General features: G+C 38.9%; 1 protein-coding gene across 3 annotated transcripts in view; it reads left to right on the top strand.

Moving 5' to 3' along the window:
- The window catches only part of LOC140739511 (ubiquitin-like domain-containing CTD phosphatase 1), a 43,010-nt gene that overhangs the window by 13,377 nt on the left and 14,573 nt on the right, over positions 1 to 15,060 (top strand). For 2 of the 3 annotated variants that reach the window (XM_073067878.1, XM_073067879.1), the window contains exons 3-7: positions 1,129 to 1,220; positions 4,521 to 4,606; positions 5,155 to 5,270; positions 11,399 to 11,497; positions 13,993 to 14,030. In XM_073067878.1, the coding sequence (XP_072923979.1) occupies positions 1,129 to 1,220; positions 4,521 to 4,606; positions 5,155 to 5,270; positions 11,399 to 11,497; positions 13,993 to 14,030 (431 nt within the window). The remainder of the gene's footprint in view (positions 1 to 1,128; positions 1,221 to 4,520; positions 4,607 to 5,154; positions 5,271 to 11,398; positions 11,498 to 13,992; positions 14,031 to 15,060) is intronic. The other variant, XM_073067880.1, reaches the window with a different exon arrangement.

Below are 15,060 nucleotides of genomic sequence, written 5' to 3'. Positions count from 1 at the left end.
GGTATCCTTGAGGTGCTCTGGTGTTGATTGTTGGTGAGGGGGTGCTATTTCCAATTCACTCAGATTGTGGTATTGTCTGAAGAAGTCAAGGATCCAGTTGCAGGGGGAGGTATGGAGGCCCAGGCTTTGGAGTTTGATGATTAGAACTGAGGATATGATTGTGTTGAACACTGAACTGTAATCAATAAACAGCAGCTTGTGTCATTGGCAAATTTTTATATGGCATTTGAGCTGTGCCCAGCCATACAGTTGTGGGTGTAGAGAGTAGAGCAGTGGGTTAAACACACATCTTTTGAGGTGCTCTAGTGTTGATTGTCAGCGAGGAGGAGATTTTGGAAGAGGTGGAGTTGAATTGTGATTGGATGACTGTTTACATTTTAATAGCCTGTGAATCTGTAGAGATGGGGAGTCTACAACAGTGAGACAGGGAAGTATTAAACTTGGATGAGAAGCTTATACAAGATGTATTGCAGAAGATAATAATGCTATATTTGGCACTTAGGAGGAAAGTTTAGCAAGGTATGGATCAAAGTATTGCAAACTCTAAAAGTAATACGCTGTCAATCAGTAAAACAAGCTAAGGTAACCTACCTTTTGGGTGTTCTTCAGGACTGCCTTTCCCTTGACCTTGTAGCTGGTCAGATTTAATAGATGTAATTGTTTGAGTGCAGAGAATCAAATTACACCTCCTGTGGAGTGAAGGAGCACAGCTCCTTAATGGATTGGTACATACACAAGCTGCAAGCTCAGAAGCACCAACGTTTTTGAGATCAGCAGGTTATTCAGTGATTGATCATCTCTGGCAGTTCAGATGTAGCACACTGTAGTCCATGAAGGTGGTAACTGTGAAATTAATCTATGGGTCATGATAATCACAGTGGTGCAGCTGGTAGAGTTGCTGTCGCAGTGATCCAGCTTGGTCCTGATCTATGGAGTTTACACATTTGCCCTATAACTGTAAATTTCTGCATTTCCTCCCACATTCAGGACAAGTGTGCTTGATGGTCAGTGTGGTCTTGTTGGGCAAAAGGCCTCTTTTGGTGCTCTGTCTCTGACAATATTGAGAATGCTTCATTTTATCATTTTCTTCATTTGTAATAAATTTGAATGCTTTTTTTCTTGTTGAAGGTAAAGCTGCCGAAGATGACGTTAAGCTGGGAATGCTTAAATTGAAGCCAAATACTAAGATTATGATGATGGGCAGCAGAGAGGAGTGCCTGGTAGGAATCAAATATTTTGAATATTATCGAATAGTGAAGAAATAGTGATCAATGTTATTTACTAAAAGATGAGTACATTGGAAATCTACAGTGCAGCAAGTTCCATCCTAGCATTTGGTATGAGTCTGGCAGGTTCTTGTACAGGAGAAGATAAGTTAGTACTTTGACTGAATAAGTTTTGTTAGAACATTTCCTTGATTTAGTCTAAAATGTTGATCTGCCTTTTCTTGACCCAAGCTACTCCAAAGCTTAAAAGATGACTTCTAAATTCATACCCTACAAGAATCGTTAATCATCTATAACAAAAATAACAAGGGATTAAAAGTAGGATGTTAAATGCTGGCGCCATCAGCTGCCTGTAAGCCAGAAGCATTTGTGGAATGAGGACAAAGGGGTCTGAATGAGGCCTGGTCTATTATTTTAAGGTTCTCCTGTCCCATACTTTCTAGCTATTTCTGCTTCTGGTTGTTCACCCAGATTGCTTTGAGGGAGAGAACATGTTAATGAACATATTGTGATGTCACTGGATGAGATTTCCTGCAGTAATTGAATAACAGAGAGAAGGTACAAGATTTGATTGTGAGATTTGTGTAAGGTAAAGTCTGAACAGATAGTTCTATCTACTAATATTATCTGCTAGCATTTGGTAGATTATGGCATCTAAAGATGCATTAACTGAGTCATTGAATCGCTTGTGGCATTACATGTGGCATGTCTCCTGAGTCAACTTCCACAGCTTTTGCCTACAATGTTTTCTGAGTGTGTATCTAGAAAACTGCATAGCCCATTGCAGAAGTGAGACAACTTTCCTCTCCAATGCCACACCCAGGCCTCCATTGCAATGTTCAAAAAACTTCTTGTTACCACCCCTAAATGTTTTTCACAGGCTGCACTCGCATTGTACCCCCACTACATTCCCCCCCTCCCCCCATTTGAGGGATGTAGGCTGGCTTTAATTAATACAGCTAGGTTCAAGCTGAGATGACAAAACTATCAACAGCTCAGTCAGTAGAGGAAATATGTGGTGCTTCTACCAAGTCGGAAATAAGCCATATTAATTATGCATTGCCATCTCCTTGCTCGATTTTGGAGAATATCAAAATTAGCTATGTTAGCCAATATGTTCTTGTTCTAAATTTCCCTGATTATCATTTTCATGCGTCCTGCTACTCTGCTATTGATATGAAGATACTGTATGTTAGTATGAAGAAACTGTAGGGTGCCTGAGACAGTGGACAGTGCTGTAGTAATTTTATGTATTGCACTGTACTGCTGCTGCTGGAAAAAAACAAATTTCTTGACATATATGAGTGATGATAAACCTGGTTCTGATATGGGTCTCTATTATAGAGTGAGAGTGGGAAGGAGGCTGGGAGAGGGGAATCATTGTTGGAAAAAGGAGAGGGAGCGGGAAGCACCAGAGAGGATGTTCTGTAATGATCAATAAGCCAATTATTGGGATTGAAGTGGCCTTGCCTGGTGTCTCAGGGCTGGGAGTGTTTGCCGACCAACCCCCCTCCGCCCCGGCACTCCTTCTCTGCCACCTGACCCGTATCCCTCCGGTGCTCCACTCTCGTAATTCCCACCAGATTTAGATACTTGCTCTCTGCTCCACATTGCCTTATCCTTTCTGATGTCCTTCCTTCCAATATTGTAATGCTGCTAAATAACTGTTGATATTTTTCCAGACCTCCTCAACACCTTATGAAACCAGCATTTTATTTCACCCTTGATCTCATATCATATTTAATCTCCTCTGTCTTCCGATCTGTCACTGACCTTTCCTTTTGTTCTCTCTTTTCCCTTCCTTTATTTGCATCTTAAACCCTGTCTACCTCTAACATTTCCCAGTTCCGATGATAGGTCATTTGAAGTTTGTTTGAAGAACTAACTAATTGTTTAAAGTATGTGTTGTCCTTAGTAGAGAGAGCTTGTAATGTAATATTTGTAAAATATTTAAATATTTGGTTAAAGATAAAATTCACTAAAGCAATTTAAAAATAGTTGACTTCCTCTCACTCAAAAAAAGAAAGCTTTGTTTACTAAGGAGCCCAGAAATGTGATTTCAAAAAAAGTTAATGTTCATTTAGTGTCCCTGTTCTCAATTTCCGAATGATTCTACATCTTCATCTACAAACTACCCCCGCCCACCGTTATCTACAAACACTTGCTTTTGAGGTGGAGTAACTAAAGGGTCACTAAAGGAAGGAATTCTGACTGATTTTGCCCCTTCTGCATGCAAGAATGCAAAGACCTTTCATTATGCCCAAATCATGTGCAAATTTTGGATAATATAATGATCTATAAATTTACTTGTTTCAGTTTCACAGTGAAGACATGTGTCAGTGTGGCATTAGCTAATGAACAATGGATTACGTTGGTGAATATTGGCAGTCTATTTTTTCCATTCGAGGTGTTGCAGGAAACTCTGTTATGCAGTGTAACTTTTCATACATAGTAGCTTGATCATAATTATTGCCAATAAATATCTAAGCACAGAGACTACAGCATGGGATTATACAGATTCTTGATTTTTTTTCAATATTTCCTTGCCTTCAGGGATGAGTCTTTAGTGCAGCTTAGTGCCTTCCCCAGTTGTACCCCGTCATTTGGGACTTTCCACTAGGGAACTGTTGGTATGAATGTCTGATTATGAAAGTACACTGGACTTTCTTTTGAGTAATGAATTCCTTTTCATTTATGCATACATTTGCCTTTTGTTGTTTTATTTGCGCCTCTGAAGCACCTTGCCCAAATGTCAGTTTTCATATGTGAGCTTATTCCATAAGTGATCGGAAGATCAGCTGTAGTAAGTCTGGCAGAAATATAGTACGTGGAGTAAAGACAAAAGAAAATGATGGAAACCCTCAGCAAGATGAGCAGCACCTGTGATAGAGGAGAGAATTTTTATCAGCTTAAAATATTTATTTTGTTTTTCTTCCTGCACGGATTTGTAATCTGCTTTGTACTTTCAGCATTTTCTGTTTTGACTTACTCTGCGATATGAAATAAAGTTGATTAAAGTAATTACTCATTGGGGCTTATTACATGTTACCCTGTCTGTATAGTGTACTGAAAGCTTTAAATTCATCTCAGGACCACATTTTTCAGCTTTGAAAGGATGGGTTGTGGAGTCTGCTGACATAGCATGAAACAAAAGGACACTGGTGCAGCTGAACGTGATCTATATGTAGTTTAACCTAGATGCATTAGAGGACAGGAGCATTTGGAGGTATCAGTTCCTGTTTGCTCTTTGCTTAGGGTTGCCGCTTTAATGTATTTATTTCCCAACTTGCACAGGAGGAAGTACTGGCACCACCCCCTGACAATGAAGATGTTATCAATGACTTTGACATTGAAGAGGATGTTATAGAAGTAGAGAACAGGTACTGATCTCATTTAAATGAGCTTATGTGGGCATGGTTCTATACTGGTAATCTGATTGAATTGGTCTCAGTGTCCTTTTTAGTTTGACGTTATGCTTATTGGTCTTTCACAAGGATTTAGTACCTTATATTATCCATTGAAACAAAGCTCCTTATTTATACATTGATCTGATAATTATCTGTCAAATGGTTGGTGCTCTAAAAGCTATTCTAACTGTGTGCAGCAGGCACAATGGTGGTGGTGATGGATGATGGGGGTTGTGTAGTGGATGTGAACTGTGGAGGTTGGATCATGGGAATTAAATGTGTTGTACAGTTTTGAATTTGTCTTGACAACTTAATTGTAAAAGTAACTTTATTGTACACTAGATACATAATCTAGGTTGTAAACTATATCCTGTGGGGGTGAGGGGAGAAAAGTAAGACCTAATACACTGGTGGCTTAATTTCCCACTTAATTAGGTTCTTTTTGAATTTGCATAATAAACATGCAGTCTCCTGTAGCTCTGATATATTTGTAGCAATTAATCTTATTTATTTTACACTAGGGAAGAAAATTTGGCCAAAATTGCACGCAGAGTGAAGGAGTACAAAATAGAAATGCTGAACCAACCCCGGGAAGGGAAAAAGCTACTAGTTTTGGATGTTGATTACACATTATTTGGTAAGCACACTTACTAGCATTAAACAAGTAGCCTGGATATAAATTAATTTATAGAAATTGCATCTGTTAGACATGTATCTGACTTCTTTTCTGCACTTCAGTAAACTTGTTAACCTTCATTATAATATCTAAATTTCTTGAGGAATGTTAAAAAAATAAAGATATAGTCTGACTTGCTGCAGTTTTCTATAATCATTGAGGCATGTAGTTTTCAAAGAGTTAAGATAATTTTGTTCCCTGTTCCACTACTTCCTCAATTTTAAAATTGTGGAGGAAATATTAGGTGGTTCCTCAAGATTATCCCACTTTGTTTATTCATCATGTTTGCATCTTACTCAGCTGAAGGAAAGACATTGAGTAGATCCGTTTGAGGCACAAGAAACTGCAGATGCTGTAATCTGAAGTAAAATCAAACTGCTGGAGGAACAGGATAGTTGAGGTTTGAAGTTGAAACCTGTCCTGACCTGGATTGTTGACTGTTCCTAGCATCATAGCTGCTGCCTGACCTGCTGAGTTCCTCTAGCAGATTGTATTTTACTTTCAGTCTTTGCAAGCCTGATCTCTCATTTGACAAGGTTACGACTGATCTTAAAGCTCAATTCATGGTGCACCTTTTTCTCTACATACCTAGCTGTACAAGAATCTATTGATCACTGATTTTCATGATGATCGTTGAACTTTTTTTAAGCAGCAGTGAATTTTGAGCTTCTCCTTCTGGCAGACAAAGTTGATGGACAAGAACATTAACCCATTGTTTCTGAGCATCCTATCACTGTTGGTCTCACCCTTCACTAGTAGAGTGCAGATACCCAAGCTACAGTATTAAGGGCATTAAAATGCTCTCATGTCAAAATAATCAGTCCAGGAGATGAGGTTGACCATGACAGGCTATTTTTCCCATCTCAGTGAAATTTTCAGTTTTGAAGCATAAGCAAAACATTTGTTACATCAGATATGCAAATACAAATATTTCCCTGGGCCTCACTAACATGCAGTGGAAAGAAGGAACTCTCTAGCATAGTTTTCTAAATGTAAACTTCCTTGGGAACATTGCACACAGTTAAGCAACTCCACTTTTCCTTTGGCCAAGGCCAGGTGATTCATAGAAGCAGGGGTGTCTTGCTACTCAGCATATCTGAATGGGTTAACCATTGTTCCTGAATATATTTCTGAGCATTGTTTCAGTATGTGATTGATTTCTGTTCTAAAGTACTGTAGAATTAAAGAGCCTACTAACACCCACTGGTGGAAATTACCTGAAAAACTTTTGTGTGTTGGTTCAGGTAGTTAATTTTGTTTCTCATTGTCAGCCATTGGCTTGACACCCACTCCATCCTTTGAGCCCATCTGTATATAGACTCGCCCAGTGCTATTTTCTCTGAGGGCTGTGTTCTACAACTAAATTTGAAATGGAGCTTGTATTTACTTGTTGCTGCTGGAAGTAGAGATTAGAAGTTCAAAGTAGATTTATTATCAAAGTACATATATGTCACCATATACAATCCTGAGATTCATTTTCATGTGGGCATACTCAATAAATCTCTAGAATGGTAACCATAACAGAATAAATGAAAGACCATCCAACTAGGGTGTTCAACTAGAGTGCAGAAGACAATACAAAAGAAGAAATAGTAATAATTAATAAATAAACAAACAAGCAAGCAATAAATATCGAGAACATGAGATGAAGAGCCCATTAAAGTGAGTCCATATGTTGTGGGAACATTTCAATGATGGACCAAATGAAGTTAGCCCCTTTGCTTCAAGAGCTTGATGGTTGAGGGGTCACAACTGCTCCTGAACTCCACCTTCCTGATGGCAGCAATGATAGGAGTGCATGTTCTGGGTGGTGGGTTCCGTAAGGATGGATACTGCTTTCCAGCGACAGTGTTTCAGGTAGATGTCTTTACCTGTGATGGACTTTACTGTATTCACATTTGGTAGGATTTTTCAGTTCAAGGGCACTGGTGTTTCATACCAGGCTGTGATACATCAGTCAATGTACTCTCCACTTTGCATCGATAGAAGTTTGTCAATGTTTTAGATGTCATGCGGAATTCCTGCGAACTCCTCAGGACGTAGAGGGGCTGCCATACTTTCTTTGTAATTACACTTGCATGCTTAGCCCAGAATAGGTCCTCTGAAATAATAACACCGAGGAACTGACCCCTTCCACCTCTGATCCTCCGGTGAGGACTAGCTCATGGACCTCTGGTTTCCCTCTTCTGAAGTCTACATTCAGTTCCTTGGACTTGTTGATATTGAGTGAGAGGTTGTTGCTATGGCACCACTCAGCCAGTATTTCACTCTCCCTCCTTTAAGCTGATTCACCACCACCTTTGATTCGGCCAACAACAGTGATGCCATCAGCAAACATGAATATGGCATTGGAGTTGTGCTTAGCCACACAGTCGTAAGTGTAAAGCACTGTAACACTGTTTGAAAAAGAGTAGGGGAATCTTTTCTGGCTAAGATGTTGTACCCTCAAAACTAATCAGTAAGCTTCAGTATCTTGGCCCCAGTACCATCTTCTGCAGTTGGATCCTCAATTTCTTCATTTGCAGACTCCAGTCAGTTTGGTTTGGCAACAGCATCTCCTGTACAGTTTCTTTCAGCACAAGTCCACCACGAGACTGTGTGCTTTACTCCCCTGCTCTAATGCTGTTACACTTATGACTGTGTGGCTAAGCACAGCTCCAGTGCCATATTTAAGTTTGCTGATGGTACCAGTGTCATAAGTTAAACCAAAAGCAGAGACAAATCAGCATATAGGAGAGAGAATGAAAATCTGTCTGAGTGGTCCCCCAGCAACAACCTCTTACTCAATGTCAGCAAGACCAATTAACTGATTATTGACTTCAGGAGGAGGAAACCAGAGGGCCATGAGCCAGTTCTCACCGTGGGAATCAAAGGGGGAGAGGGTTAGCAACTTTAAATTCGTCGGTGTCATCATTTCAGAGGACCTGTCCTTGGCCCAACAAGTAAGTGCAATTGCGAAGAAAGCGCGACAGTGCCTCTACTTTCTGAAAGGTTTGTGAAGTTTTAGCGTGACACCTAATACTTCAACAAACTTATATAGATGTGTGGAGGAGAATATCACAGCCTGGTATGGAAACTCCAATGCTTTTGAAGGAAAAATCCTACAAAAAGTCATGGATACAGCCCAGTCCATCTCAGGTGAAGCCCTCCCCTCCTTTGAGCACATCTAAATGAAGTGTTGTCTTATTTTAATTTGTAATTTTTTCTGATCTGTTTTGGATCAAGATATTATGCCAAAAGAATACTTTAATATGAATATACTGAAAATATTTATTGCTTTTATGATATTTTTACTATTCAGCTCTATTTGGCAGATTTTCTTAAGCCTTGAAAATCTTTATTAAATTGCTGTTATTTTTTCTCTTGTGCATTTGCACAGTTTGTTGTATTTTGCACATTGGTTGCACAACAATTACAGCATGGAAACAGGCCATCTCGGCCCTTCTAGTCCATGCCGAACGCTTACTCTCACCTAATCCCACTGATCCGCACTCAGCCCATAACCCTCCATTCCTTTCCTGTCCATATACCTATCCAATTTTGCTTTAAATGACAATACCGAACCTGCTTCTACCACTTCTACTGGAAGCTCATTCCACACAGCTACCACTCTCTGAGTAAAGAAATTCCCCCTCAAGTTACCCTTAAACTTTTGCCCCCCAACTCTCAATTCATGTCCTCTTGTTTAAATCTCCCCTACTCTCAATGGAAAAAGCCTATCCACGTCAAATCTATCTATCCCCCTCATAATTTTAAATACCTCTATCAAGTCCCCCCACAACCTTCTACACGCCAAAGAATAAAGACCTAACTTCTTCAATCTTTCCCTGTAACTTAGGTGCTGAAACCCAGGTAACATTCTAGTAAATCTCTGTACTCTCTCTATTTTGTTGACATCTTTCCTATAATCTGGTGACCAGAACTGTATACAGTACTCCAAATTCGGCCTTACCAATGCCTTGTACAATTTTAACATTACATCCCAATTCCTATATTCAATGCTCTGATTTATAAAGGCCAACATACCAAAAGCTTTCTTCACCACCCTATCCACATGAGATTCCACCTTCAGGGAACTATGCACCATTATTCCTAGATCACTCTTTTCTACTGCATTCTTCAATGCCCTCCCATTTACCATGTATGTCCTATTTGGATTATTCCTACCAAAATGTAGCACCTCACACTTATCAGCATTAAACTCCATCTGCCATTGTTCAGCCCACTCTTCTAACTGGCCTAAATCTCTCTGCAAGCTTTGAAAACCTCCTTCATTATCCACAACGTCACCTACCTTAGTATCATCTGCATACTTACTAATCCAATTTACCACCCCATCATCCAGATCATTAATGTATATGACAAACAACATTGGACCCAGTACAGATCCCTGAGGCACACCACTAGTCACCGGCCTCCAACCTGACAAACAGTTATCCACCACTACTCTCTGGCATCTCCCATCCAGCCACTGTTGAATCCATTTTACTACTTCAATATTAATACCTAACGATTGAACCCTCCTAACTAACCTTCCGTGCGGAACTTTGTCAAAGGCCTTACTGGAGTCCATATAGACAACATCCACTGCTTTACCCTAGTCAACTTTCCTCGTAACCTCTTCAAAAAATTCAGTAATATTTGTCAAACATGACCTTCCATGCACAAATCCATGTTGACTGTTCCTAATCAGACCCTGTTGATCCAGATAATTATATATACCATCTCTAAGAATACTTTCCATTAATTTATCTACCACTGACATCAAATTGACAGGCCTATAACTGCTTGGTTTACTCTTAGAACCCTTATTAAACAATGGAACCACATCAGCAATATGCCAATCCTCTGGCACCATCCCCATTTCTAATGACATCTGAAATATTTCTGTTAGAGCCCCTGCTATTTCTTCACTAACCTTCCTCAAGGTCCTAGGGAATATCCTGTCAGGACCCGGAGATTTATCCACTTTTATATTCCTTAAAAGCACTAGTACTTCCTCCTCTGTAATCATCATAGTTTGCATAACTTCCCTACTTGTTTCCCTTACCTTACACAATTCAATATCCTTGTCCTTAGTGAATACCGAAGAAAAGAAATTGTTCAATATCTCCCCCATCTCTTTCGGGTCCACACATAGCTGTCCACTCTGATTCTCTAAGGGACCGATTTTATCCCTCACTATCCTTTTGCTATTAATATAACTGTAGAAACCCTTTGGATTTATTTTCACCTTACATTGATTTTCATTTTTCATTGATTATATTATGGTTCTGGGATTTACTGAATATGCATGCAAAAAAATGGATCTCAAGAGTTGTATATGGTGACATATATGTACTTGGATATATAATTACTTTGAACTTTGTCAAAACGAAGTCTATTTGTGAATCATTCAGGGAAAGAGGGGAGAGGATTGCCAAGTAGTAAGTTGAGTGAATGAGTATGACATTGGCTAATGTAATGTAGGGAAATGAGAAATTGGCCATTTTGGCATGAAGTATGTGTTTAAAAAAAAACATGTTCTAAATGGGGAGGGATCTGTATGCCTTAGTGTATGTTTTCGAATGGTCATTATACCAGGATAGTAAGTAATTAGGAAAGGTAAATGAATGTTATCCTTTGTTGCTAGGGGAATTCAGTGCTGAAGAAGGACTGTTTACTCTAGGGCACCTTGTGTAATATTGATATCCTTATGCAAGAAGATTGCTGATACTTTAGAAGCAGGTCAGAGAAGATTTACTAGACTAATACCTGGAATGGGTGGGATGTATGGGGATCTTGTATCTGCTGGAATTTGGAAGAGTGATTGAAAAAGCTGGTGCTTGAGTGTTCTTGACAGAATGGATATGTGAATCTAGAATGGGGAATGACTTTTTCTTTATAAAATAAAAAAGGTTATCTAGTTAACATGTGAGATGAAATTTAGTTTTCCATGAGGGTTGTGAGGCTTTAGGCCTTTTTGAAAGAGAGTAGAAGCTGAGTCTTTGAATGTTTTTAAGGCAGAAGTAGATCAGAAAGGCATGACACAATAAAATCTTTTAAAATCTTGCTTTGTAAACCATTGATTTTGTTAATCTTGATTTAAGACCATAGATCCTGTGCTGAGAGTGGACTTGAACTAATGAGGCCATACCTGCATGAGTTCCTTACATCTGCATATGAAGATTATGACATTGTTATATGGTGTAAGTAATGAGGTTGAGTAAATTGATCTGACTAGTTTTACTGTATATCTATCCAAAAATAAAGTGTTGTATTCTGGCATCTTCCTCCTTTTTCAGTCCTGAAGGATCTTGGCCCGAAATGTTGACTGTTTATTCATTTCCATAGATACTGCCTGACCTGCTGAGTTCCTCCTTATGTGTGTTGCTTTGGATTTCCAGCATCTGCAGACTTTCTCGTGTTAATAAAAATATACAATATCTTGTATGAAAATGTAATTTAGTGCAAACTTGAAAGTTAGTTGTAGTAAACAAAGAATTGTTTTAGATATACAGGCAACCACCCACCACCCACCCCAATGTTCTGTCAGTTTGGGTAATATAAATTTGGCCTGAGAATTCAGTCACTACCAAAAAATTAAGATGCAGAATAAAAAATTGTTTTTATGGAACATGTCTATTAAAAAAATACGCACTGTACACCTGTATTCTAAGTAGTACTCAAAAAGACATTATTGTCTTTAAATATTGTTGATGCTAGTTCACAGCAGGGTGCAGGGAGCACAGAAGTGATTTACTTTAGAAACTGACTAGAAATCTCTTCTATTGATTGCTTGACTAAAGTAGTTAATTATTATACTACTTTCTAGATCCATTCTCCTCGGTTAAACTTACCTCCACGTAAGAAAAATGGTCATTGCAAATTTCCATTTTCAGAAATCCTTTGCCTGTAGACCACGTGTCTCTGGGGCCATTCCAATTGACGGAAATGCATTCTGTAGGGACATGTCTCGGGATTGCAGTCTTTGATCTATAATCCAGATTTAAGCATTCATCATCACCCTTAGAACTTGGGTAACAAATAGCATCATTACAAATGTCTCTAGTAAATGCAGTGGAATTTCTTTTCAAAGCACTATAGTCTCATAGATTTTTATAGCAGAGAAACAGACCCTTTGGCCCAGCTCATCTATGCCAACTAAAGTGCCTACCTAGGTGACTTGACCCATATGTCCCTTTTAAATCTCCCCTCTCTCACCCTAAATCCTTGTTTTCTAGTTTTAAATACCTCTAAAAAGGAATCTGGGGATAAAGAGTGCAACTAATCACCTTATTTTTGCTTCTCATGATTTTATAAATCTCCATAAGGTCTCCCCTCTGAGTCCTATACTCTGTGGAAAACAGTCTTAAGTTTATCCAGCCTTCCCAAGTAACTCCAATGCTCTCAATCTGGTAGCATGCTTGTAGTCTCTTCAGCATAATTTTCTGCTTAATGTCTCCTTCCTATAGTCAGGCAATTATAACTATATTCATTATACAGGTTTTCCCCACAATCCAAAGGTAGAGCATTCCTATGAAACCGTTTGTAAGCCGAAATGGTGTAAAGCGAAGAAGCAATGACCATTAATTTATATGGGAAAAACTTTTGAGTGTTCCCAGACCCAAAAAATAACCTACCAAATCATACCAAATAACACATAAAACCTAAAATAATACAAACACATAGTAAAAGCAGGAATGATATAAATATACACCCTATATAAAGTAGAAATATTGTATGTATGGTGTAAAGTTTCACTTATCAAAATCGGGAAGATAGCGAGCCAAAGTCGATTTGGAGAAAAAAAAATGGGCACGTATACACATACGTACGCACGTACACGCATACGCATGTACACGCATGCGCAAACAACTACCTGCACAAGCTTTCACGGTCATTGTAGTCTTTCTCGAGGTAAACACACATATAGCGCGGGCGTCTTTTTTTCGTAAAAGTGAAAATCCTCTTTGGTTAGTGAAAACAGGTACTGATGTAGGTCTTTCGTAACATTGAGTTGTTGTAAAGTGAATGTTTGAAAAACGGGGGACACCTGTAACAAGTTTGGTCTTCCAGCCTCTTATACAGTTGTAACATGATGCAATAACTTTGTACTCAATGCCCTTACTGATGAAAACAAGCAAGCCAAATGCTACATTCACCACTTTCTCTAACTGTGTTATCATCTTTGGGGAACTTTCTGTGCCAGTGGTGATCCCATTATCACATAGCCCTGTGCTTTTCTTTATCTCTTACTCTGCTTGAATCCTACAGTTATTTGTAAAGAACATCAAAGTTGGTGAGAATTTGCTTTTCAAATGGAGAAACAAAAATAATGCAACAGTAATTAAGAGGCAAAAAACTGCAAGGCTGGGAATCTGAAAGAAAAACAAACGTGCTATAAGTAGTCAGTAGGTCAAGCAGCGTCCGTGGTGAAAGAAATAGAAGTGTTCCGGGTCAGTCCTGTCTATTTCTCTATCCACAGGTGTTACCTGACGTGCTGAATATTTTCAGCAAGTTGTTTCATTTGTTGCTATAATTGATATGCAGAATATTTCAGTGTGAATTTCATTATTGTGGCTGATGTTAGAATTAATCAGTCAGTGACCGCAGCTATTCCCATTTAACATACTTTTGTGGGGCTTTGCATTTGATACAGTATAGTAAGACTCAATACAGTTTGTTTCAATTTTCTACACAGCTGCTACTAGTATGAAGTGGATTGAAGTAAAAATGAAAGTAAGTTGTGTCTGAGTATCATTCTGTTTTATTGCTAATAATGGTTGCTGGTGACAGTGTGCTATAAGTTATGTTCTGATCGATTTGTAGCAGTGACAGTATCATTTGAGAGGATGAGCTAGTACCAGGGTGATGGGTATCTTCATTTTGAACTTGGGCAGTTCATATCCCGTGTGCATAAGGTAATTTTTTTTCTTCCAGCTTATATTGCATACATATTTTCAAATTAGGTGATCTCTCCTTTTTTTCCCCTCAAAATTGCACAGCTCTGTAAGCATTTCAGTTGACATAGAGACTGATGCTGCATGCAGTGAGGCATTGATTCAGTAACTGATGATGTATCCGTGCAGTAGGAGTCATTTCATATTTGCTCTGGAATGCAGCTGGCAACAGAAGAGCAGCTGAAAAATTAAATGTGTTATGCTGTTCAGTTTTTCCAAATCCAGCTATAGAAGCTATACCGTGCAAGTGCAGTAACACATTGCTCATTTGCTAGTTCCAGTTTTCATGTTGGCTGAGGAGCAGATTACTCTTTAAATGGTAAACCTTGCTGGACAAGGGAAACTCCTCTGTCTTGCCCTCAGAAAGCCTTGGTGCAACCCACAGCACTGGCACCTCGATTGCATCCATGAATGCAAGTCTCACGAGAACACTCTATGAATAAATGAGGTTTTTTAAAATCTTTTCCTTTATGAACATTTTGTTTCTATCCCAGGTAATTGCATGAATTGCATACAGTATATCCTGCTCATAAGAATAGTGGACCTTTGTGTTACTGTCTGTATCCAACACTTCACTATCCCTGGGCAATTTTCCTGTAAGAGGTTACACTTCCGTTATAGCTCTGTTGGATTGTTTGACTTGTAGTAAACAACCTGGTCTTGCTGGTTCCACACTTGTAATGTCGTATTTGCCTTTCAATGGCTTGCCACTCTCCTTTGCTTGTTTTTAAATGGGTGAAGATGCTGGTTTGCTGCAGCCTGCTATTACAGAGGAATGAAAACTCCCAGCAAGCATCCTTTTTAATACT

The sequence above is a fragment of the Hemitrygon akajei genome, chromosome 15 (genome assembly GCF_048418815.1).
Source record: "Hemitrygon akajei chromosome 15, sHemAka1.3, whole genome shotgun sequence".
In the NCBI taxonomy this organism is placed as follows: Eukaryota; Metazoa; Chordata; class Chondrichthyes; order Myliobatiformes; family Dasyatidae; genus Hemitrygon; species Hemitrygon akajei.
This window is presented reverse-complemented; position numbering and strand designations above follow the sequence as displayed.